A 24864-nucleotide genomic window follows, 5' to 3' on the forward strand; every position below is an offset into this window, starting at 1 on the left:
TCATGAGACTTCTGGTGTTTTCCTTCTTACCAGAGATACAAGTAGACAGTGTTTCTCATGAGATATTAGTCCTATTGCTTCTGATCCAGATAGGAACCAGTGAAAAATGAGTTTTGAAGCAGGGGAAGAGTCATAAAACTTCAAAAAGAATCAGTTTGAATTTGGCTAATGGTGGATGAATGTTTATTTGATTCCCTTTAAAACCTTGCCTATGCCTAAAAGTAGTTACTATTAAAAGCTGTGTGTGAAAGGTGTAGGGATCAGGAGGTTGCGGGAAATTAGCGGAAAGTTTCTGTAAGAGTTATTTTTCTTTTATACACACTTCTCATATGCAAAATTCTTCCCAAACATAATTGAATTAATTCAAGAACATCCATGTAAGACAAATATTAATATTCCAATTTTATTCTGATGGGGGGGGGGGAATGGGGTGGGCAGAAAGGCTAAGGGCCTTGCCCAAGACTGGTATAAAGTCTGTATCAGGGCTGATACTTGAGCTTTGCAATTCCTCAGCACTAGTCCTGTGCTCAAATAATTAGGCATCAACTGTCTTTGCAGACCATAATTTATGTATAAAAAATTAATGCTGGGATTCTCAAAGGGGCCTAAGATTTAGGCACACAGCACCTATTGAAAGTCAGTGAGAGTTAGCTGGAATTTTTGAAGTGCTCTAAGGGAAGTGAAACCCTAAGAATTGGTTATCTGCTTCTGCAACCTCACCAGGTATCAGAAAATCCTGGTACTGCTGGGTGAATAAGTCATAGCATATAATTTAGCTCTGTTAATTTATTCACAGAAAGATGCCAAAAATAACCTGTCCATTCTCTCGCCTTTCTCCTCCCAATCATTACTCGCCCTTTTCTATGGCTTGTAGGACAGTTTCTGGTGAATGAGTGATTTAACTTTTCTTTGTCCCAGCAGTTTAAGCATGAATAATCCATGTGCCCATTATTCTACCCTGGCTAGAGAGCAGTATCTTTTAGTTCCCTTTCCAAACCCCCGCCCCCCAACACACAACCAAATTGGAGAGCAGCATTTTAAACTGCCTAAAATATAGACCTCTAGCACTGCCAGTTTTCCTTAGTGGTGGCTTCCAGGCAAAACCTTAATATTACTTGAACCTAAATGTATGTGTGTGTGTGGGGGGGGGTGGAATGTGTGATAATTCCACTGCTTAATTTGTAATGAAAGACGTGCCCGGACTCAAGCAATTATTATTATTATTATTTTTACATTCATAACTGATGCAGCAACCCAGAGCTGCCACGGCTCTGAATTCCAAACCTAGAGGTGCTGGGGCACAAATTAAGCAGTGGGTAATTCCACAATGAAAACATCTGCATTAGAGGCTTCTGCAGTCCTCCCAGCTCTTTCGCAGGCGGGGTGTTGCTCAGCCCCTCAGAATTAGGACCGCTCGGAAGACTGGCCTGATTGGGGATCCCAGGAGGCTGGAGCACAGCGAGCCTGTACCATCGCCGCGCGAAGGGGAGCAGAGCGGGCAAGGGGAAGGCGGCAGAGGATGGCTGCGTCTGTGTCTGTTGTACTGGCCCGGGGAAGGAAAAGGAGGCTGGGAGGGAGGGGGCGCGCTGCAAGCTTAGGCGCCTGAGCGCCCAACTTCATCACCACGGACAGCCACCTCCGGGCTGAGTGCGCGCGGCCGCCTCCCCCGTCCCCTCGCCTCACCTCTGCATGGCCCAGAGCGCATGTAGCGCCTTCCTTTTGCTTTTGCTTTGAAAAGCAGGCAAGGGAAGGAGCGAGCAAGGGCCCCGGAGGAGGAGGCGGGAGGAGCCAGGGAAGGGACCGAAGCAGAGGGGAAGGCAGGCTGGGAAGGATTTTCCACTCCGTTTTTTTTTTTTTTTTTTTTGCTAGCAGCGGCTGCTGGTGGCGGCGGCGGTGTTTCCTCCTGCTGGGAGAGGCGTGCAGGAGGAGGCAGGCTCCGAGCCGCCTCATCTGCTGCGGGAGCCTCTCTGGCTGTGTGTGTGTGTGCGTGCGCGCGCGCGCCTGGGAGTGTGCGCGGGGCTCCCGGTCGGTGTGTGTGTGCGCGCGCACTGGCTATATATACCCGAGCGGGGAGGCTATTGGAAGCGTCTCTCAGCAGCGCTGCTCTATGCAGAAGGAAGGGCTCAGCTGCAGTGGTGGTGGCCGCAGCATTAGCAACACCAACGTCTTTGCTCCCTTCCTCCCCTTTTGCCCCCCCACTCCCCTCCCCCGTTTGAGTGTTTTATTACCCCCCCTCTCCTTGGTTCTTCCTTCGGCCCTTTTTTTTTGTCCAAGGGAGGCGCGCACACAGCAAGAAGGGAAAGAAAAGTACTGGGACTTATCCTGTTCTGCTCCAAACCCAGAGGCAGGAGGCGAAAGAGGGGGTTTGGCTTCTACCACAAGGTAAAGCCCTGTCCCCCTTCCATTGCCTCCTCACAGCAAAGAGAGGGGGAAGGCGGAAAAGTGGAGGAAAGCAGCTGTTCTGCGGTTGGCCTTTGGAGTAAAAGGAGCCGGGAAGGGAAGGATGGTTGTGGTCCCCCGAGCCGGCTGCAGGGCAGCCCTCTTCCTCTGGATTTTCAGCAGCATCAGCTGCAGAGCCAGGACTGCGCTCCCTACATCCCGTGAGTACCCTTTGGAAAGAACCTTGCCCACTTTCAGCTCCGCATTAAGATTCCCACGGTGACTCCGGAGGGGGGTTTCTCTGTGTTTGGGGCTTGTTTGGTTTGTTGTGTGCAGGCGCCTATGTGAAGTAACGCTCTGCTCAGCCAGTCAGCGGTGCAGCTGATTTGGGTGAAAGTTGGGAACTGGTACAGGATAGCTGGCTGGGTCTGCAGGGTGGACTTGACATTCTTTTCCCAATTAGTTGGGTTGGGAATCGGGATCTGCAAGTACTGGAGCTGGACAGCTGTGTGAAGGAAAAGGGAGACGTGGGCAAATTCCGCAATCAGTTTTGGGTGTGTATTTTGGAGAATAAAAAGCTTGGTATTTTGGTGGCGTGTCTGGAGGGAGCTGAGGCAAGATGCTGTTGTCTTGGGAGTGAAGTTTTGCTTTCCAAGTTGTGTTGGCGCTGACCAGCCATTGCCCTCACAGTGAGAAGTGCTAGCGAAACAGTTAATAAGTTCAGCATTTTATCTTCGGAAGAGAGCAAAGCACCTGTATAGGAACAGATCCTGCCGCCAGTAATGACAGCGCACTCGTTGATTTCAATGGGGGCATTAAACCTTTAATGTTGCAATGAGCTATTAGTTTGCAGCAAAATATTCGCAGGTAGATGTCAGTGTGAAGTATTTAGTTGTTTCTCTGTAGCCGATGCAGAGAACGTGCCATTTGAATGGTATTTTTGAAATAGATACTGACATGATGTGTGGCATTTACAAAGGATCTACGGTGCTAGGGGGAAAAAGGAGACTTGTGGAAAACAGCCTTTTTATGGATAAGAACACGTTAAAATGTGGCAGATTTTTTTTTGGGGGGGGGGGGAGAGGATATGACCATTTTCCGGATCAAGCTGCGAACTATTTTGGAATGTATGTTGTATGGAGGTGTGAGAGGATCTCTTCATTTCTTTTTGTGTGGGTTTGAACAAAACTGTTATTAGGTTTGGGATCCGGAATACAACTGTACTTACCTGACTCACTGTTTTCCCCCCACTTCATATGGTCAGTTCTGAAAAAAAAATCTAATGTGATTGTCCCAGGTTTGCCATATATTTAGACCATTATATGTATTTAACCAGAGACATAAAAAACAGACACTCTATTGTATCCTAAGTCTCTCAGGCTATAGTCTTCAGCTATTTTCCCCTTTCCCTCAGGAGCAACACCAGTACAGAAAATTATTACTTTTGACTTAATTGTTCATCTCAGTTTTGTTCTGAATGTGATTTCTTTGTACATTGTAATAGGTCATTGTGCATAACTGGAATACTCAGAAAAAGACATAGTAACTTAGGTTACCATAATTCTGTTCTTGGGACACAAACTCCCATGCAATTTTAGGTAATAGGTATTTTATAATGTCGTAGCTAACGTTTATAGTTCTGCTACAAGTTTAAATTTGAGAACAACATACAGTATCTTAAAATTGTCATAGTATTTGATTACACACTAAGCATATGTTTAACATTAGAAAAAGTTTTATAAGTTTTTATTAAAGATAATACTTCTAAAATAAAGGCAGGTAAAAAAGCATACTTGTCATAATGATAAAAAGTAAAAACTCACTGTTGTATGTTTCAGTTTTCTAGATCTTTGCAGATACTCAATGTATCTTAATTTGAAAGAGCACTATACACAAAACTCCTTATGCAGAGTATAGCGTTCACACTTCTTTTCTGATTCACTAAAAGTGAAATGTGGATTGGTTTATAGTCAATGGAAATATAGCTACAAAAAGATATCAATCTCCCTTACCATTGGCAACAAGACTGTGAACATGATAGCATATGAAAAATGCATTCATGTCTGTTCAGAAACATTATAGTACTTGCTATTCCGAGTGCTAGCGAAATGGTTCTAGAGTGGGCACTCATAAATCATGATGTCTGTCAGCTAACTGGATATTCTGTTGCACACTTCGGTATACAAACTGATTATTTTGCATTTTTTAATTCTGTTGTCTCCAGCTAATTGCAAATTGAATTGATGACCACACTCTTTGAAGAGAAGCCAGTTGCCTCAGTTTTCTTCTTGGTTCTGGCTTGTGGAGACAATATGAGAATTCTCGTCGAGGATTTATAGACTTCATGAAATAAAAGGAATATTTATAATTTTAGCATACAACTAATTTCCACCCAAATTTTTGCTTTAGGCCCACTACTAAAAGCTTAAAAATATCTCCAATGTTTCACTACTGGAAAACATGAGTATAAACAATCTTTTTAATTTTTTTTCTAGAAAGAAGACTGTAAGTTTGGTGTACTATGAATGTACTAAATATTTGCATAAGAGACTTGTATCCATTACTCCCTTGTCTGATTCTGCTCCCATGGAAATAAATGTCAAATTCCCATTGGCTTCAGTGAGAGCAGAATTGGACCATGAGTTCTCATTTTCCATCTAGTTTTACTAGTGGGAGCAGAGTGCATCTCAAGTTTTCATTTTCTCTGTACGTTCACTAAACCTCTCTATTTCACTGAAATGATGGCTGTCAGTTATTCTGACCATATATGTGTCAGTATGAAAATAAACATGTTATGAAAGTGATAAAATATACTGAAAGATGAATTGGGGAATCTGAGTCTGGGTCTTTAGTATAATAAGAATGCACCGAATACAAGAAACTAATATAGCATTATCCATAACCCTCCTTTGTTCATGTTTGCTTTTTAATTTGGTTGATATCTTTTCAAAACCTCATCAATAAGTTCTTCATATGGTATATTTCTGGTCAAGATTTAATAGACAGAAAGGGGATCAAAACTCTCTCAACTGTTTGAATCAAGTCTAATGAACAGCTCAACCAGGAGAGGTCATCACAAGACAAAAAGTAACATGGAAAATCCAAATTAAGTGCTTTTTTGCTACTTTACCTGGCTTAAGGATGTGATGGTAAGAAGAAAGTGACTGAGACTAACTTTCAGTTGATACATTCTCATTAAAAAAAATAATTTGCCTACCTGATAAACATGTTAGGATGAGTCACTCTTTGGATCATCTATTTCTAGGTAAAAGCAACCCTAATGTAAAAGCATTGCCTCTCTCAGCTAGAACTTGTTTTCAGTGACTGTTTATGTTCAACACAAGTCATTTCAGCACAGAATTTCTCACTACGAAATTGCATTTAAAGTCATATGAATGTGAATGCTTTTGCAATATGACCCATTCCACTATTTCAGCTGAAGCAGCAACTCATTTGCCCCTTTTTAACAACATTGTGCTGTGTTTAGCTGTATATACACATGGAAAATGTGTTTTGTCTTCAAGTTAGTCACACTTTCCACTAGCCTCAGCTGTGGAAAATGAGGGAGGTCTGAAGAAAAACATAAAATAGAAATGTGATATCCCCTTTCAAAGTGTGAGTCATGATACAGGAAGCCTCATTTCTAGGATGGTAAAAAGTAGAAATGGAGATATCTGTCTAACTCAGAGTGTTTGAATGTTGTATAGGTGGGGATGTGCAGGGAAGCCTGTTAAAATGGTGTCTGTTTTCTTACTTCGGAAAAGAATCAGAATAAACATTTTAATGAAATTTTTATACTTCAAGGTGAGAAAATGGGTCTTGACTATTTTATTACATTTAACTTTGTTCTTTTCTTTAGGTCCTATTCCATAAATACAAGGAAAAGATCTTAGAGGACTTAAGCCCAATTCTACAAAACATTTAAACTTGTGCTTAACTTTCAGCATGTGAATATCTCCATCTTTATCAAAGCACTTCAGGATGTACTTAAGGATAAGCACTTGTATAAGTCCCATTGAAGTAAATGGGGCTTGGCTTGCCATTGAAGTCAGCAGGGCTTAAGCACGTGCTTAAAAGTAATCACATGCTTAAGTGTTTTGCTGAATTTGGCATGGCCAGCCATATACCTCTGATTATCTCTGTACACTTCTTTTGCACTAAAATTAAAAAGAGAAACCAACAAGCAGTTTGTTTTTAAAAATTTCAGTTAACATTAATCTTGTATACTTCATGGTAGGTGACTGTAGCTGAATGAATAAACTTTATATGTATAAATATTGCGTTATTTGTGAATGAATAAATTTATACAAAATATACTGCTAATCTATTATAAAATTGGTGGTAACAGAAGAATATTCTTTCACCTTACTGAAACAGTGTATATTGCCTCAGCCCCAGTTTGGCCAAAAACAAGAAAAAAGTAATCTGCTATTCCAAGGAGATGAAAGACCTGTGTTTCAAAGGGCATTAAATCAGGTGCTTGGACCTCCATGCACAAACTGATTGCATATGCTTACCAGTGCATATAAAGTAAGATCCAAAGCCCATTGGCGTTGATGTGAGGCTTTCCATTTACCGAATAGGCACTGAATCACTTACCTATATTATGGAATGTGCACATGCAAAAACTATTTGTGCTTGGTATTTTTTTATGCAAATTATCATGTGTAATAACAAGTGATTAGACAAAAAATTGTGCATGCAAGTGAAGCATTCAGTGATGTGCAAGCTCAAACAAAAGCCATATGTTGAAAATTTGGCCCTATGGGTTTTGACTGCTTCTCTTCCAAACAAATCAAATGTCTTTTCTGAATATTCCCTCATGTTTGTTCTTGGGTATCATTAGTGCATGTAAGCAGCAGAAAAGAGTGTTTCATTGAATACAATAACTATATTTAGTATTTTAAACAGACATTGAAAACTACAGCTGAATTTGGCTAGCTCACATCACATTGGAGGTATGACATACAACTTTTTTTCTGGAGTTCTTTAGTTGTTTCAACTTGGATCTTTAAATCTTATAAACAATCACCTGGCATGTTCAATTTTTAGTAATGTTAGCAATATTTAAGACTTGGAAATATTCTAATATTAAAGCAATAAGTTACACAAAGCCGCATGTGCCTGTGCATTCTCTTTCTCCATAGATAGGACTGATTTGCATCTGGTTAGTACGTTTGACCTAAGTGGATGTAGCCTCCTGCTTAATGTGTGCACAATACTGAACTGCTGAGGGGGCACTGACTAGGGTTACCATACGTCCGGATTTTCCCGGACATGTCCGGCTTTTGGGGGCTCAAATCCCCGTCCGGGGGGAAATCCCCAAAAGCCGGGCATGTCCGGGAAAATCGGGAGGGAGGGAGGGCTCGGTGGTGCTCGGCCGGGGCCTCTTTGGCTGGGGTCGGCGGTGCGGGGCCGGGGCCGGTGCGGGGCCGGGCCGGGGTCGCGGGGCCGGGGGCATGGTGCCGGGCCAGGAGCCGGGCTGGGGGCGCGGTGCTGGGCCGGGGTCCAGGAGCCAGGCGCGCGGTGCCAGGCCGGGGGCCAGGCCGGGCCAGGAGCCGGGGTCGCAGTGCCAGGCCGGGCGCGGTGCCGGGCGGGGAGCCGGGGGCGCGGTGTCTGGCCGGGCCGGGGGTCCGGGCCCGCGGGGCTGGGAGCCGGGGGGCCGGTCCAGGGTCACGGGGCTGGGAGCCGGTCCGGGGTCGCCGTTCCGGGGGCCGGGGGCGCGGTGCTGGGGGCCGGGAGCCGGGGGCGCGGGGCCGGGCCGGGGGCTGGGCCCGGAGCCGGCACCCCAGGGCCCGAGCTGACCCAGCCTGCAAACGCCGGGGGGGCCAGCCTGGGCCGCGCCTCCTCCCCCCACACTCCCCCTTCAGGCTTCCCGCGAATCAAATGTTCGTGGGAAGCAGGGGAGGGGCGGAGACTTTGGGGAAGGGGCGGAGTTGGGGCGTGGGGGGTGTGGGGGGCTGGGGGCGGGGCCGGGGCCCCGTGGAGTGTCCTCCTTTTGGAGGCACAAAATATGGTAACCCTAGCACTGACCACCCACAGTAGCACCCTGACCCCCACACTGTAACCCAGGCCTGGTAAGGAGTGGAAGCCAAGGGGAGGAGCTCTTTTGGAGCGTGAGCCCACACAACACTCAAACCACAGTGACAGCTCCTGTTCCATGGGTCTGGGCCCAGCTCCAGGCCAAACCTGAGCAGCACTACAATCCTGGGCTCCAGCTCACAAAGTGTAAGGCCCAGCTCTTCAAATCAGGCCTAGGGAGCTGCCAGGAAAGAAACACCTCCACGCTGCCACCAGGAGCAGCTGTAACTAGCTTGTCCTCCATACCCCACTCTGGACACAGACTCTGGGACCTCAAGGGATCCAACAGGCAGCAGCCTCTTGGCTCTCTGCCTTATATAAACCCAAGGGGAGTTCCAGGAGGTGTTCCTGCAACAGTGTGGATCTCCTGTAGCTGCCATGACCATTCTTAGTTTGTGCTCTCAAGCTCAAGCTTTGACCTTGGCTTGATTTGGACTTTGCCACCTGGAACCAAAAACCTTGTTTTAATAGATTCTTGATTAAAACATTCATATTTGCAATCTGGCTTCCCTAGTGATATCCCACTTAAACTCCTGCATCACACAATTCTAATTCCACAAACCTTCACACCTATCTATCAAAATAGATTACCTGTGTGATGGTGACATAATGGGATATGTCTCCTGTGAAATAAAGTACAGTGATTGTAAGATGACTTTCACAAATGATAAGCAGATTAAATATATTATATTCATTTAATACATTAGCACTAAAGTATTCATGGAATAATATGTTCAGCTCATTGAAAAATAGGCATTAAAGGCCAATGTTTGAGTGGGCCTCCTTAAGGGCACCTTTAAAATGTGTCATTATGTAAACACAAAAGTGGCTACTTGCAGTTGCAAACAGTAATGATGCATGCAAATGAAAAAAAAACTGATATGCAAAGTAGCATTTCTGTATTATATTATCCAATCTTAATGTGCAAATGCAAGTTTTGAATGTGAAAAATGGTGTCCTCCACTGAAAAATGAACCTTTCTGTTTTTTTCTAGGTTTAAGTTTTCCAGCAGCAATTACCAAAAACACGTGTTTCACAAATGACTTTATAAACTCTACATACAGGAATGCAATAAAAAATTATCCAACATTAAATCAATAAGTTGTTTATATACTGCATGCTGTGTGAAACTCTGTTTTGTCATAGGGAGTGCAGTGTATTAAGGGCAATATATGGTCCCATGTGAGGAAATCTTGCTTTATCAATCATAATTATGTTTGAAATAATTATACATACTTGGTAAACATATTTAAATATTGACTTCCCTTCACTAAAAAGCAACAGAAAAACTGTTATGAGTAAACAACATATACATAGAGAAAAGTTTATATAAAAAATAATTCACTTGAAGACTAATAAGAGTCCCTCTGAGGCCCCAATTCAGTAGTCCATCCCTATTAGTAAAGAACTTAAGCATGTAGTTTAAATTAAGCATATGCTTAGGTGCTGAATGAGTTACTGAATAATGTTCCTGAGTTCATTGAAAAATGCTGGACTTTAGCGCATGATTAAATGCTTTGTTGATATGGGGCCATAATTATCATAAACACATGTAGGAATCAAAGTTGAGGAGGAGGGTAAATGTGCCTTCTGATTATATCACTGGCAGTATGACAGTAGATATTCATCCCTTTTTAGTACATTAATGCTTAAAAATGCAAAGTACAGAAGAAAATGTTATGATTACTTAATGTTTTATTTCTGAATCTGTTAATAATCTTCTAGCAACATTACATTTTATTTTTAAAAAATAATTATCTCCTGCTAGCATGAAAATGAAGATGATAAAAATATATATAAAAACATACTTGAGGAGAAACATTCATATTTGTGATTGAAATACACAGTAAGAGGGTGACAAGATTCTCCTGCTTGCTTACCCTGTTAGCAGGTATTAGATTTCTGCAAGAAGATGCAAATTAATGGTTGCTGAGTCACTCAGGCAGACATAGCTCCATACTGAACAGGAGATGTGGTAGCCCTCCGGCAGAGGCAGCTAGGGTTTGAGACTAGCCCTGATGGAGGGAAGAGCTAGGGAATAGGCTAAAGTGCTTATAGGGCTATTTTGGAATTATTAAAGGTAGTAAAACCAGACTCCAGAAGCAGGTGTCTTTCTGACTCTACAGTGAGTATGCATGTAGCTTGTGTTTGGAGTTGAGTGGGGTGACTGTGAAGTTTCACTTTCCAAGCTTACTCCTACCTTTCTAACACTTTTACAAAACAAGTTTTATTTTCTGAATCTAGAGTAACAAAGATCTCATTCCACTGCGTTCCCCTTCCTCTTTTCTACTTGTATCACTTTGTAATTTGGCTTATAGGGAGAATAGTTGCAGTGTAGGTAGGTTGACATGAATATTTTTCTGTGAGTCTGGTGTCCTGTTTTACGGGCTTGCCCCTGTCAGGCCTTCAGATTAAAGGTGGAGTTATTTACATTAGTCTATACATGGATTTTGAAGACATGTGTGTTAAATGTTTAATTCAAATGTGCTCAGAGTTCACTTTGGCATTGAAGGAAAAAGTGCTTGTGTGTCTGGGACAAAGGATAGGATGAGAGCCAGAAATTTAGGATATTTGTCCTGAGCTAAAAGTGTGCTGTAAATTTTTAATTACATGTGGGTTATTGCAGTGCCCTGGCATCAATCCCTGGAAAATACAGAGTAAGTAGGCTGTAGGTTGGTGTTTGTGTTTAGTGTTTTTTGACAGCTGTTTATTTACTTTTGGAATGTGATTATGGAGGGAGTGTCCCACAAGCAATGAAAAAGAGACGCCTTGGGGTATCTGTGCTTGAGGCAATCTAATGAAATGTCTGTGTGGAAGCATGTAGTCACTGAAGGAGAGTAATACAATCTGCATAGAATGAAATATGACATCTGTTTATATTTGTTACAGATTGATGGCTTAATTGGACAGGCCAATGGCTCAGACTATGTTTTTTCAATCAGATATTACGTTCCTTTTCCTTGGAATAATTATCCATTTAGGTAAATTTTCTTATTAAAAGCATCATACAAATTCTGCTCTGTCTTGCATCTGTGTAAATCTCAGATAACTGCACTGAAGTCAATAGACTCCCTCTAGAGTTACACTTGTGCATCAGAGAGCAATATTTAGCTTATAGTTTAGTTACAGGTTTGTCAGGTCTGCTAATGTTGTTCCATATATCAGCTATTTATCTACAAGCAGTGACTGTTTGATATGATTGGATTGCTGATACATGTACAATTATTGGATACAGGTAATATAGCTTATAAGTCATAACAGTTCAAAGGTTTTAAGTTGGTTGAGTCGTTTGAGCTAACAAATAGAGAGGACCACTAAATACCATGGTGTTTGATTTTCATTCAGTACCTGTGTATTTCATAAAATTAGAATGGGAAACATTGCAAATACTATATCAGATTTAACTACTGCATGCACTTATATCATTCTCTTCTCTTACAGAATAGCATTCATTGCTAGGTACTTTATATTTCTGCAGGTAGGGTGTACAGGTATTGTGGATTAAATTTCTTTGTCAGACAGGGACAGGTATAACATGCCATGAAAAGGTATTAGTTTCTTTTGTTTCAAACTGAAAGAAGTCCCTGTATACTGTGAGACATTAGCATAGAGTTTGCCAGTTGATTGGTAGAGTCATGTACCCTGATTTTATTGGCTCTTGACAGCTTTGCCGCATAGCTTCTGGATTTTCCCCTTCTGCTATAGGTGCCCCACATAGCCAATGAAAAACTTCTTACGTACTAAGTGAGAGAGTTAGATTGGGAAAGTTTTACTGTAATATTAGAGTGTAGGAAAGACCTTCATTTTCTTTACATTATCCATCAATGAAAACAGTAGATTATGCTACCTAGTCAGTTTTCATTTTTTAAAAACTGGGGATGTTCCTGTTTCCAGAGCTTGCCCATTTTACTTTTTCCAAACTCTCCCACCCAAAGATGTATTGTCCTGTTTTTGTAACCAACAGCACACTGCACACCTTAAACAGCTAAGACCTAAGCCAAAATGAAGTGAAATGGATGCCTTGATGCATTACTTAAATGATCCCTTGCAGTGCCCTCCTCCCTTAGTATGTCTGTCTTGTTTTTCATTTGAAAATCTGGTTACCCAATCGGATCTTCAATTCTAGAGAAGAGGAGAAGCAGTATGGATTTTATTACTCCTAGTTTTTTCAGTATGGACTTATTAACCCACAGCCACTTCTATGCAACCTTTTCTCTCATTCCCCTCACAGGAGCTAGTACTTCTCAGGAGGGCACTTGCACTGCCAAATGCACATGAAATTAGTAGTAAAATGTCCTGACATTTTTCACTCCTTCATGTGTGCAGACACTGTGAGATAACCAAAAAAAGAATTATTGCTGTAAAATGAGCCATGATGCTGGTGGATGGGGAGCTGGGGAGGGCTAGGCATAAATGTCTTAAGAACCCAAATTTCCTAGTGGATTCTTAAAGTCTGTTGTAATAATTTAGGTGGAATAAATAGTCCAAAAGTGTTAACATAACTCAGGCATTGTCCAAAATTACACAGTTTTAAACAAGGCACGGGGTTTGGTATACAGAAACCTCAGCCTGCTTAATGCCATAGCAAACACACCTTTGAACATTGTTTGTATCCTTTTATTAAAGATAAAGAAAGGAAGGGAAAGAGTTAAATGATTTGACATCTAAAGTATTAAATAATGATTTCATTTTAACAACATCCATTTTCCCCCTTTCCCTTTATCTAAAGAGAGTTTTTAGAAGGAAAAGCCCACTTGTTTGATAGTCTCTTATATGGCAAATAAATAAAGATGGCAATAACTATCCTTTTGGGGAAAAGAGAAGAAGTTAGTTGAGATGGGCTGGAGCTGTTCTTTAGATCAGTGGTTCTCAAACTAGGGCCGCCGCGCGTTCAGGGAAAGCCCCTGGCGGGCCGGACTGGTTTGTTTACCTGCGACATCCGCAGGTTCGGCCGATCGCGGCTCCCAGTGGCCACGGTTCGCCGCTGCAGGCCAATTGGGGTTGCAGGAAGGGCGGCCAGCATGTCCCTCGGCCCACGCCGCTTCCTGCAGCCCCCATTGGCCTGGAGCGGCGAACCGTGGCCAGTGGGAGCCACGATCGGCCGAACCTGTGGATGTTGCAGGTAAACAAACCGGTCCGGCCCGCCAGAGGCTTTCCCTGAACAAGCGGCGGCCCTAGTTTGAGAACTACTGCTTTAGATCATAAGAATATCCATAATGGGTCAGACCAGTGATCCTCCTAGCCTAGTGTCCTGTCTTCTGACAGTGCCCGGTGCTAGCTGCTTCAGAGAGAATGAACAGAACAGGGCAATTTATTGAGTGATCCATCCCCTGAACTCAGTTATACTTTTGGCTTTCAGAACATCCCCTGGCAATGAGTTCCACAGGTTGACTGTACATTGTGTGAAGAACTTCCTTTTGTTTGTTTTAAACCTGCTGCTTATTAATTTCATTGGGCACCCCCTGGATAATGTGTTATATGAAGGGGTAAATACAGTAACTCCTCACTTAACATTGTAGTTATGTTCCTGAAAAATGCGACTTTAAGTGAAACGATGTTATGCTAATCCAATTTCCCCATAAGAATTAATGTAAATGGGGAGAGGGGTTAGGTTCCAGGGAAATTTTTTTCAACACACACACACACACACACACACACACACACACACACACACACACACACACACACAGTTTTAAACAAACAATTTAATACTGTACACAGCAATGATGATTGTAAAGCTTGGTTGAGATGGTGAAGTCAGAGGGAACTTAGGGGAGTGGAGAACTGGGGAGTTGATGGGAGGCTGCCAGTCCACCCTGGTTCCAAGCCCCCACCTGGCTCCAAAGGGCTGTTCTTTCTGCAAGCAGTGGACAAAGCAGGCAGCTGCCAAACAACATTATAAGGGAGCATTGCACAACTTTAAACAAACATGTTCCCTAATAGATCAGCAACGTAACAACAAAACAACGTTAACCGGGACGACTAAGTGAGGCGTTACTGTAACATTTCCTTATTCACTTTCTCTACTCCATTCATGATTTTATAGATCTCTATTAAATCCCTGCTTAGTCGTCTTTTTTCTAAACTGAGAAGTGCTAGTCTCTTTCTTGTCTCCTCACATGGAATCTGTTCCATACCTCTAATCATTTTAAATTGAATGTAGTGATTTTTGTATTAAACTAGCATGGGTTCAGCTCCTGTTGCTACAGTTTCAAACTCAACAGAGTGAAAATCACCTCTGGTGCTTTTCTCAAATTTGGAGACTCCAAAAGCACAAACACCAAGGATAGTGACCACAGACATAATCACAAGTACTAAGTCTTATCTGTACCATAAGTTTTATTAAAGCAATAAGTAAAGTTACAAATACCCATGCACATATAAATCCTACAGAAATCCATGCAATGACTAAGACTGGATGTCATAGTCTTATCCCCAAAGATATGCTAGGTTCTGATGGATCTCTCAACAGACAATCATTAACAGAGATGTGGTTGCTGCTGGGATCTTCTCTTGGGGTCTGTTACAGGGTGGACTAGGCTGGAAGCCTCAGGGTCCTGCCACACCCATCCTAGGAAAAGAGCAGTAGAAAAATCTTCCAAACTGCCCAGAGGGGCTGCAGGAAAACAGCCAATCGGGGGAAGCTGAAAAGGGCTAGCCAGTCAGAGGGTTGCAGGCTAGTATAAAAGAAGTTGCAGTGCAGACCAAAGTCGGTTCTTTGCTGGCGTCAGAGAAGTGCAGCTGGTGCTCCTGACTGGCTAAAGAGACTGCAGCACCATGGACAGCTCAGTGCTGGTAGGGACTGGGAGAGCAAGAAAGAGCTCCTGGGTGATAAAATGAACTAATTGGCTATAATTCTTTACTATAGCTCAGGGATTGGCAACCTTTGGCACACAGCCTGCCAAGATAAGCACCCTGGTGGGCCGGGCCGGTTTGTTTATCTGCTGCATCCACAGGTTTGGCCGATCGCGGCTCCCACTGGCCGCGGTTCGCCACTCCAGGTCAATGGGGGCTGTGGGAAGTGGCGTGGGCCGAAGGATGTGCTGGTTGCTGCTTCCTGCCGCCCCCATTGGTCTGGAGCGGTGAACCGCAGCCAGTGGGAGCTGCGATCGGCCGAACCTGCAGATGCAGCAGGTAAACAAACCATCCCAGCCCGCCAGGGTGCTTACCTGCTTAAGCACCCTGGCGGGCCGCGGGCCAAAGGTTGCCGATCCGTGCTATAGCTTCAACCAATTTGCTTGTTACTGAAGTTAGGCTTACTGGCCAGTAATTGCCAGGATCACCTCAGAAACTTTTAAAAAAATTGGGTGTTATATTAGCTATCCTTCAGTCATCTGGTGCAGAGACTGATTTAAGTAATATGATACATACCATAGTTAGCAATTTCATATTTGATTTCCTTCAGAACTCTTGGATGAATACCAGCTGATCCTGGTGACATATTATTGTTTAATTTATCAATTTGTTCCAAAATCACCTCTATTGACACCTCAATCTGGGATAACCTCTTGTTGCTGTTAAAGTCCAAAACCAGGTATGGGATTGGGCTGGAGCTGGTATTGGTAGTGATGTCATCTGGCCCAGTCTGGTCAGGACATTTCTGAGGATTAGGATGTAGGTGGCCTGGGGACCCAGGAGACAGTGTGGGTGGCAACCAGTATGGTGAAGCTCGCTCCAGTAACCTATGTCTGTTCTTTCAATTGTTCTTCTTTTTGTTTTTCCCTACAAAATCTTCCTTTTAAGAACCCAAAAGGGAGTGTTGGGTGGAATAGCCCATCTCCTCATTATTTCATACACCAATATATCAATATGGCTCATTAATGTCTGGCTCCACATCTCCTGTTTTTAAGAAGCATAATTTTTTTTATATTAGTTTTATTCCTTCTCCTTTTCACACCTTTTCCCCATCAATATCTGTTATAAGTTATTGTAATATTTTAGAACTTTCCCATACTTTTTACAGTTGAGCTTACAATTTGGGTAAATTTGCAGGCCTAGTTGTCACAACAGTTCCATGGATCCTCAAAGAGATTTTAGAGGTTTAACATTTCAGTGGGAGCTAGGTGCCTAAATCCCTTTGAAGATCTGGGTCCATGAGTTTAAAGGAACATGGATTCTTTTGCCTCAGAAGCGTTAAGCAGACATACAGTCACAAGCTGGCCCTTTAAGAGGGAGCAGGGCCAGTGCACCTGTCTCACCAGCTTGCTTCAATTGGGCTTACAAGAGGCACCTGGCCTTAGGGCAGTAGTGGGCAACCTGCATGTGGCCAATTGGGGTAATGCCCTGGTGGGCTGCGAGACATTAGGTTGTCCATCCGCAGGCATGGCCACCTGCAACTCCCAGTTGCCACGATTTGCCATTCCCGGCCAATGGGAGCTGTAGGAAGCGGCACGGGCCACAGGGACATTTTCCTCAAGGACTATTTGAGAACTTGGGGAAATGTGGGAAACTCCTGGCTTTTGTTCTGAGGGGAATGTGTCATGTTCTGGGGTGAGTATGGTGTATCTGGAGAAGATGTTTGGATGGATAAGGAAAAGGGCAGGGAGCTGCCTGTGAGAGAGGCATAGTTTGTTTTTTTCTTTTGTGAGTTGGGGAGAGGCATGTTACAAGCCAGCTGAATCCTCAGATGAAATTGGGCCCAGTACTCCTGTTCCAGACCAGGTATGCCCTGGATTGGTGTAATGAGGCAGGAGGGGCCGCCTCTGGGAGTTACAATGAGAGCTCACAATCCTGAGAGGAAGAGTCTGGAAGGGGATGCTTAGGAAAGGGAAACCATGATTGTCTCAAAGCAGCAGTTGAGTGCTGCAGGGAACAAGACTGGCTCATGCAGAGACATTGACCTGTGACCCAGCTCTGGGTAGGGGTTGGGGGACTCCCGTACCTAAGTGGAAAGAGACTGAATAGGGTTTGGGGACTGGAGGGCCAGAGTGTGAGGACTATATAAATTGGACCCCAGGAGGGGAGTGTTTTGATTAACTTTACCCTATGAACTATCATTTATTGAGCAGCCAGAGACAGGAAACTGAGGTGAGAGGTTTCTTGCAGGGCTGCCCTGAGGCCACCTGGGGAGGCTACTCATTGACATCCTCTTCCCTGTAGAGAGAGCACATGAAAACCACTGAGTATTTACCTTCCCCCCTCCTATTCTGCACATTTGTCAGTGGGTCACTGAACAAATGCAAGCTAAAATAATGTCAGAGTCCCAGAAAAATAAAAGCCCTGTTCAGAAAAAGTCAATTAATTCCAGAATGAAGATCTACTCAATGAAGCTGAGAAAAATGTGAAAACCAAAGCCTATTTTCATTAAATAGATACTCCCAGTAATCTTCATTCATTGCACTCCAAATAGCCCTGTTTTATTTCTAAAGGATAAATGACAAAGTGGAGTACAGTATGTCACTGAGAAGGAGAGAGAAAAATTGGCTTAAGATGCACAGAGCAACAACTTGTATGACTGAAGTAAAACTCAACTTTTTAGCTTTCCCTTAGGTCCTTAATTCCTTTAACTAATCACTTTGTTCCTTTTTCAGTAAGTGACTTTTATTGAGTTCTTTGTTAGATTCCAGAACAAGGTTTCAAGAATTACTTCTGTGCTATCAATGTGGGGAAATAAGAGGTAATGCAGACAAAGCACAAGATTGTACCTGCTCCCAGAGAGGAGGATCAACAATTTTCTCTTGGTTCCTATATGGGAAGATATGGAGACTACTTCTCCTTTGATCTTGTATTGTTTGTGCTCAGGGAGTAGAAGGACAATGATGCTGCTGACATTTGCTTCTACAAAGAGGGCTGCACTAGGGGGGAATGGGACTAGGAACTGATGGATGGATACTGTCAAGGCTCCTTCCCCACTCTGAATTTTAGGGTACAGATGTGGGGGGCTGTATGAAAACTTCTAAGCTTAACTGCCAACTTAGATCTGGTCCACTGCCACCACTCCCAATGTGCTAATTCCCTTCCCTGGGTAGCCTTGAGAGACTCTTCACCAGTTCCCTGGTGAGTACAGATCCAAACCCCTTGGATCTTAAAACAAGGAGAAATTTACCATTCTCCCTCCTTTCTCCCACCAACTCCTGGTGGATCAAGATCCAACCCCTTTGGATCTAAAAACCAGGGCCGGCTCTAGGATTGTTGCTGCCCCAAGCAAAAACAATTTTGGCTGCCCCCCAGCCCCGCCTCAACTCTGCCCCTTCCCCAAATCCCCAGCCCTGCCTCCTCCCCCCAGGCTCTCAAGCCTAGGAGAGAGGGAGAGGGAGAAGCAGCGTGTGCGCCGCGGCCACTCGGGGTCTCCCCCTCCCTCCCTCCCAGGCTCTCAAACCCGGGAGGGAGGGGGGAGCAGCGGCGTGTGAATCAGCTGTTTCGCGGGCCGCGGCCACTCAGGATCTCCCCCTCCCTCCTGGGTTTGAGAGCCTGGGAGGGAGGGGGAGCAGCGGCGCATGAGTGGCAGCAGCGGAGGTGAGTTAAGGTGCTTGGTGCCTAGAGCCGGCCCTGCTAAAAACAAGGGGGAAAAAAAAAATCAATCAGGTTCTTAAAAAGAAGGCTTTTAATTAAAGAAAAAGGTAAAAATCATCTCTGTAAAATCAGGATGGAAAATAACTTTACAGGGTAATCAAACTTAAAGAGCCCAGAGGACCCTCCTCTAGCCTTAGGTTCAAAGTTACAACAAACAGAGGTAAACACCCTAGTAAAAGGTACATTTACAAGTCGAGAAAACAAAGATAAAACTAACACGCCTTGCCTGGCTGTTTACTTACAAGTTTGAAATATGAGAGACTTATTCAGAAAGATTTGGAGAGCATGGATTGATGTCTGGTCCCTGTCAGTTCCAAGAGTGAACAACCACCAAAACAAAGAGCACAAACAAAAGCCTTCCCCCCCACCAAGATTTGAAAGTATCTTGTCCCCTTATTGGTCCTTTGGGTCAGGTGTCAGCCAGATTACCTGAGCTTCTTAACCCTTTACAGGTAAAAGGATTTTGGAGTCTCTGGCCAGGAGGGATTTTATAGTATTGTACACAGGAGGGGTGTTACCCTTCCCTTTATAGTTATGACAGATACTGAACTGCTCTGAAATGGCTGCATTTGTGTTCTGAGAATTAATGTTCCTACTTAAACACAAAGGTGACTTTGATCATTTTATCCTGTGTGTTTTAGGAACCCAAGTCCAGTTGATTTTAGATGTGACTTAGGCCCCTCAGTGCCTACATCCATTTTGCAAATGTGACTTAGATATCTAAAGGCCTGTCTACATGAACAATTAAACTGTGACAAACTGGGGTGTGAATTTATCCAGCACAGACCTGCTGTGGTCCAAGTGTCCATGTGCATCCTGTTTCTAACCTATTAACATTTTGTTAGTGCTTTGATCTAGTCTTTGAAACCAGGCTAGCTCAAAGCACATTAACTGCATATGGACAGATAGACATCAACAGGCTAGTTTGGGGGTAGAGTCACACACCAGCTTGCTGTGTTCTAATTAGTTATGTAAACAAGTACTAAATCACTTAGGTCCAGATTTCAAAAGTTTAACTTTTTAGACACCTAAATCCCACTGATTTCAGTGGGAGTTGGGCACCGAAGTACCTCTCTGAATCTGAGCCTTAGCCACAGAAAACTGAAAAGCAGTGCCTAAATACCTTTTAAAAAAATCTGAGCCAAAGTGCCTAAATCACTTTTCTAAATGACTTCGGCTCTGAAGACACTTAGGTTAAAATTGTCAAAGCACCTGTTTCTAAAAGCTCCTGCTTGCAGGTACAAATCTGCATCATCCCCTGCAGGGGGCTGCTTGGGATACTGGGATTCTTTTTATGTAAGGTACAGCACTGTGCCTGACAACAATACATCCTTAAAGCTCAGAAGTGGCAGTCTTGAAGCTAAATAGCTGAATTACACCCTTATTACAAATGTGAAGCAAAATTAAAACAGCGTTTAAAATGCTTTTTATTCTCTCAAATTCTTCAAGCTTGCCAACTGCTGCTGTTCATTCCAGATATGTCCAAGAAGAACACACTTACAGAGCTGCTGAATGTGCTAGGTATGCCCCAACAATTAATAGATATCCAAGGAGGGCTTGATCCATCTCCAGTTGAGGTCAGTCACAAAACCCTCATTGACTTCAATGAGACCCTACAATATTTAAGTGAGTAAGAGCTGAATACTTTAAAAGGAGTTGATCAATTTAAATGGAAGTTTGGAGCCTAACACTTCTGAACATTCAGCCCAATAACTATAGCAAGATAAGTGGAAAACCAGTAGATGAAGGATTAACAACCTCATGATATAGTACTGATTATCTTCTAGAGTAAGGGTCAGATTCTGGTTTCCCATTGTGGCTGCCTTTTGCACACTGGTACAGTCTTGATTTGTACTCTCTTGCTACAAGGGATAAAGAAGTGGTATCATGGCCAATAGATATGTCTAGAGAGAGGCATGTTGCCAGTCTCAGTAATTTGCAGGCAGAATGCCTCTAGCTACTGCTACTTGGGTGCTACCCTTTAGATTCAGAAATTACAATAGACCCTATGCCTTTTGTTTCATTTTCCCTTTCTCATTTTTTATCTTAACACTTTGGCACAGCCTTCAGTCTTTTTTTTGTCTTTAGTTGCTGCTTCCTAAATTTGAAAACAAGCCTCTGATCTCAAAGGAATCATTCCAGGAATGATGTAGGCACAATGTGAAACTACTTTCTATGGACTTTCACAGTATACATGTCCTTTTGTCATTTTTCCTATGCTTACCTCCTGTTGATGTCAACTAACTATTTGAGCTATTATAGAATAAGATGGTCTTGATCCTATTTTTCAATGAGCTAAGTTTGGCCCCTATGAATTCTGTGAGTATAATGGATCCACTTATCTAAAAGCAGATTTTTATTTTTTTAAAAAGCTAGTTTGAGAGTTGGGTTTTTAACTGATTCCAATAATATTTATTTTATTAAAGTACCGGAATATATTCTTGTCATAGAATTTTAACAGATTCTTAAAGAAATTACTAGAGTAATCAGGGCCAGCCCACAACATTTTGGCACCTGAGGCGGGGAGCTCAAATGACGCCCTCATGCCCCCTTGCTTGGGCCAAAACTTTGAAAGGTTTCAATTCTGCCTTCTTCCTGTTCTACTCCTCTCATGGTACTACTCTACCTACCACTACCAACTTAAAATGCCTTGTTCAAAAATTAAGTAACTTTCAAATGCCTGAACAGCAAATGAAACTTTTGTCTTCATAGTAAACACTGGCATTTTTATCTGTTTGAATAATCAAAGTGGGGCTTTCCGTGCCTTCTTGGTTGCAAAGATTTGAACTGGTTCCTGAAGGTCCACAGTCTGGGCCAGCTCATGCTTTATTGAGATGGTTGCAAGGCTGACCAGCCTCTCCTGTGTCATTCTGGAGCGTAGATGTGTTTCTGTTAACTTCAGCTTGGAGAAGCTGCATTCTCCACTGGCAACTGTTACAGGAAGGGTTAAAAAGTATGCACAGAGCAACAAAAGCATTTGGAAAGAGGGTGGTCATCTTATTTGTGCACATATATTCCGGAACAGCCTTTGGAATTGATCCTGCTGAAATGTATCTTGAAAGGGCTTTCAGTTCATCACCTAAATCACTCGCATCAATATTGCGCATGTGATCATGTGTCAACACTGTCTCTAGTGCCCTGCATTGCTGGTGTAGGTCTTCAGGTATAGTGAGGAGTTTTGGAATATCATACAAACATCCCAAATATACTGCTGTGTTCCTTGAGCTGCATGAAACGTTCAACTGACAGTATTGCACAATCTAGCACCTGGTTAAAGAATTCAACTTTGAATTGTTGTTTGGGGTCTCTTATGGGATTATCCCATGCCTCGTAATCAAAATGTTCTCTTCTTCAGTAACTCTTGTATTCTTGAATGGGTGTGAAAATAGCTTCAGTGTGAAGTTCCTCTGCCAACTTCTGTGCACTCTTCAGAACATTTTGAAATCCCTCATCTGACTGGTAAGACTGTTGGTATGACTTTGCTTTGTCTAGTTGTTCCATTGCTCCAGATATATCGCGGTCAACACCTTGGAGTCTCTTGCTTACAACATTTATTTGAAACAGTATGTCATACCACAACACAACGTCACACAGAAATTTGACGTTATGTATGTTTCTGGTGATTCCATTTCCTCTGCCACTGTTCTTCCATGAACAGTTCCGGTCATAGAATTATCCTCCATAATGGCAACTATGGCATCATCTATCTTCCCAATTTGGTGTTTGATAGGCTTTATTGCCTCCACTCGACTTTCCCATTGTGTGGCACTCAGTGGTTTGTGTCAGAGAGGAGGTTCCCAGATGTTGCTTCAAAATTTGCCATCGATGAGTCGATGCAGAGAAAAATACATAGTTGCTTTGAATGACATTAAAAAATTCAGAAGCCTCACTAGAAGCTGATGCTGCATCACTGACCACCAAGTTCAATGAATGAAAACTGCATGGGACAAAAAAAGCTTGAGGGTTTAACTCTCGGATCCATGTCTGCACTTCTCTGTTCTTTCCTCTCATGTTGGCACCATTATCCTAGCCCTGACCTCTCATGTCAGCTATCACAATTCCCATATCTTCCAGCTTTTTAAGAAGCACATTTGATGATACTACAGCTCCTGTAGTATCAATGTCAATAAATTCTAGAAAATGCTTTCTGATAGTCACCATTGCAGGGACATTTTCACTAGGTTCTGTTGTTGTTACAAAACGCACCATTAAAGTCATTTGTTCCGTATGGCTGATGTCAGGTGTGCAGTCCAGAATAACAGAGTAATATCTTGCTGACTTCAGATCTGCCACAATCTTCTGTTTGACTTTTGTTGTCAGTAACTGTATGATCTCATTTTGAATTGTTTTTCCAAGGTAGTGGTGTGTGTACATTTCTTGGATGGTGACTCTTCTTAGATGCTCCTGAAGTACAGCAACAAACTCAGCCATCAGCTCCACAATTTTAAGTAAGTTTCTATTGTTTGGCACATACAGCTGATCTGAAGTGGCAGGTTTTGGGTAGCAAGCATTCTCACAATGGCAATGAGCCTTTTCAGAACATTTTGCCAGTAAAGAGATTCTGATGCAATCTTCTCTTGATGCTGATCATCTATGGTGGCCTTTATCCTTAGTCTCATCTCAAGCTCTTTCCATCTCTGGAATGCTGTCTGATGATTTGCTGCCTTCTCATGGCATGACAGATTTCTAGCCAGATTTTTCCAGTCCTTTGTTCCTGTAGAACCCAATGAGGCTGGAACATTAGACTGCAAGAGTTTGCAACAAAAACAGTATGCATGTAACAGGGTTGGGACTCACCACCGCGGCACCTCCTACTGGTTACTCCAGGAATTAGCTCTGTCCACAGGAGCGCCCCCTCCTGGTGATGTCCTGTCTGTTGTCTTGCCCTCGGTTGGCATCTGAGCCCACGTCGCTCACCAACTCGCGGCGTCCTCTTCAGGACCACTGCCCTCCGGCAGTGCCCCTCAGTCCATCCACACCCCCTTCTGGGGATTAGGTGATCAGCAGTCCTACATTCCAGCCACCATGTCCAACCACACCCTCTGAATCTAATCCCTTCTTGTCAGGGATCTGGCAGGTCTATGATGGCCACTCCCTATGGCCAATGGCTGGGTGTACTGCAAGGGCGGGGGGGGGGGGACGCAGGCCCACCCTCTACTCTGGGTCCCAGCCCAGGGACCCTCTGGCAGCAGCCTCACTGTCCTCCTTCTCTCCCTGCCATCTGCCTACTTCCCTGGGCCACTTCTCCTACAGCCCCTTGCACCCGCTAGGCCCTTCAGGGCCTGCAGCCTGGCAGGCCTCAGGTTAGAGCTCCCTTTTGCTTCCCAAGTCTGGCCAGCACTGCGCTGTCCACAGTGCTAGTTTCCCTGCTCTGGAGACAGACCTTCCCCTGTCAAAGGCCTGGGATAGACTGCCTGCTGTGCTTCCTGAGCAGCCTTTTATAGGGCTGAGCCTGGCCCTGATTGGCTGCCTCCAATCTGTGCCCTGATTGGCTCCCAATAAGCCCTTCTCCATTTGGCTGTGTGTCTGCACAGGCCCACTGGCCTGCCACAGCCCATACTCTCAGGGAGTAGGGCAGCTGCCCCACTACAATGCAGAATTCTGGGGTTTTGAGTACATAAGCCATGGCCTCTCCACTTTGTCACCATTGGGGATTTCACGCCAGTAATGTGTTGGATGGAAACTTCTGTTTTCATTATCTTTGGGGAACATGAAGTTTTTCACTTGCTGTGGCTTGTGCAGTACAAGGAAGTCCCTCAGGCTACTGCTCAAGTGGGTGCACAGTCCTGGATCATCTAGATTTAAGGAACTAAACTCAGCAGCAGCTGTTTCTTGCGTCTCCACCACACTCTTCTCTGATCTACACTTTTCTTCAGGAATGTGCATGGTTAC

General features: G+C 43.6%; 1 protein-coding gene across 1 annotated transcript in view; it reads left to right on the plus strand.

Moving 5' to 3' along the window:
* The first annotated feature begins 1608 nt into the window (after nucleotides 1-1608).
* CNTNAP2 (contactin associated protein 2) overlaps nucleotides 1609-24864 on the plus strand; it is a 1641691-nt gene continuing 1618435 nt past the window's right edge. The window contains exon 1 of the mRNA XM_008179187.4: nucleotides 1609-2600. Within this exon, the coding sequence (XP_008177409.1) occupies nucleotides 2504-2600 (97 nt within the window). The 5' untranslated portion in view covers nucleotides 1609-2503. The remainder of the gene's footprint in view (nucleotides 2601-24864) is intronic.

Source organism: Chrysemys picta, chromosome 2 (genome assembly GCF_011386835.1).
Source record: "Chrysemys picta bellii isolate R12L10 chromosome 2, ASM1138683v2, whole genome shotgun sequence".
In the NCBI taxonomy this organism is placed as follows: Eukaryota; Metazoa; Chordata; order Testudines; family Emydidae; genus Chrysemys; species Chrysemys picta.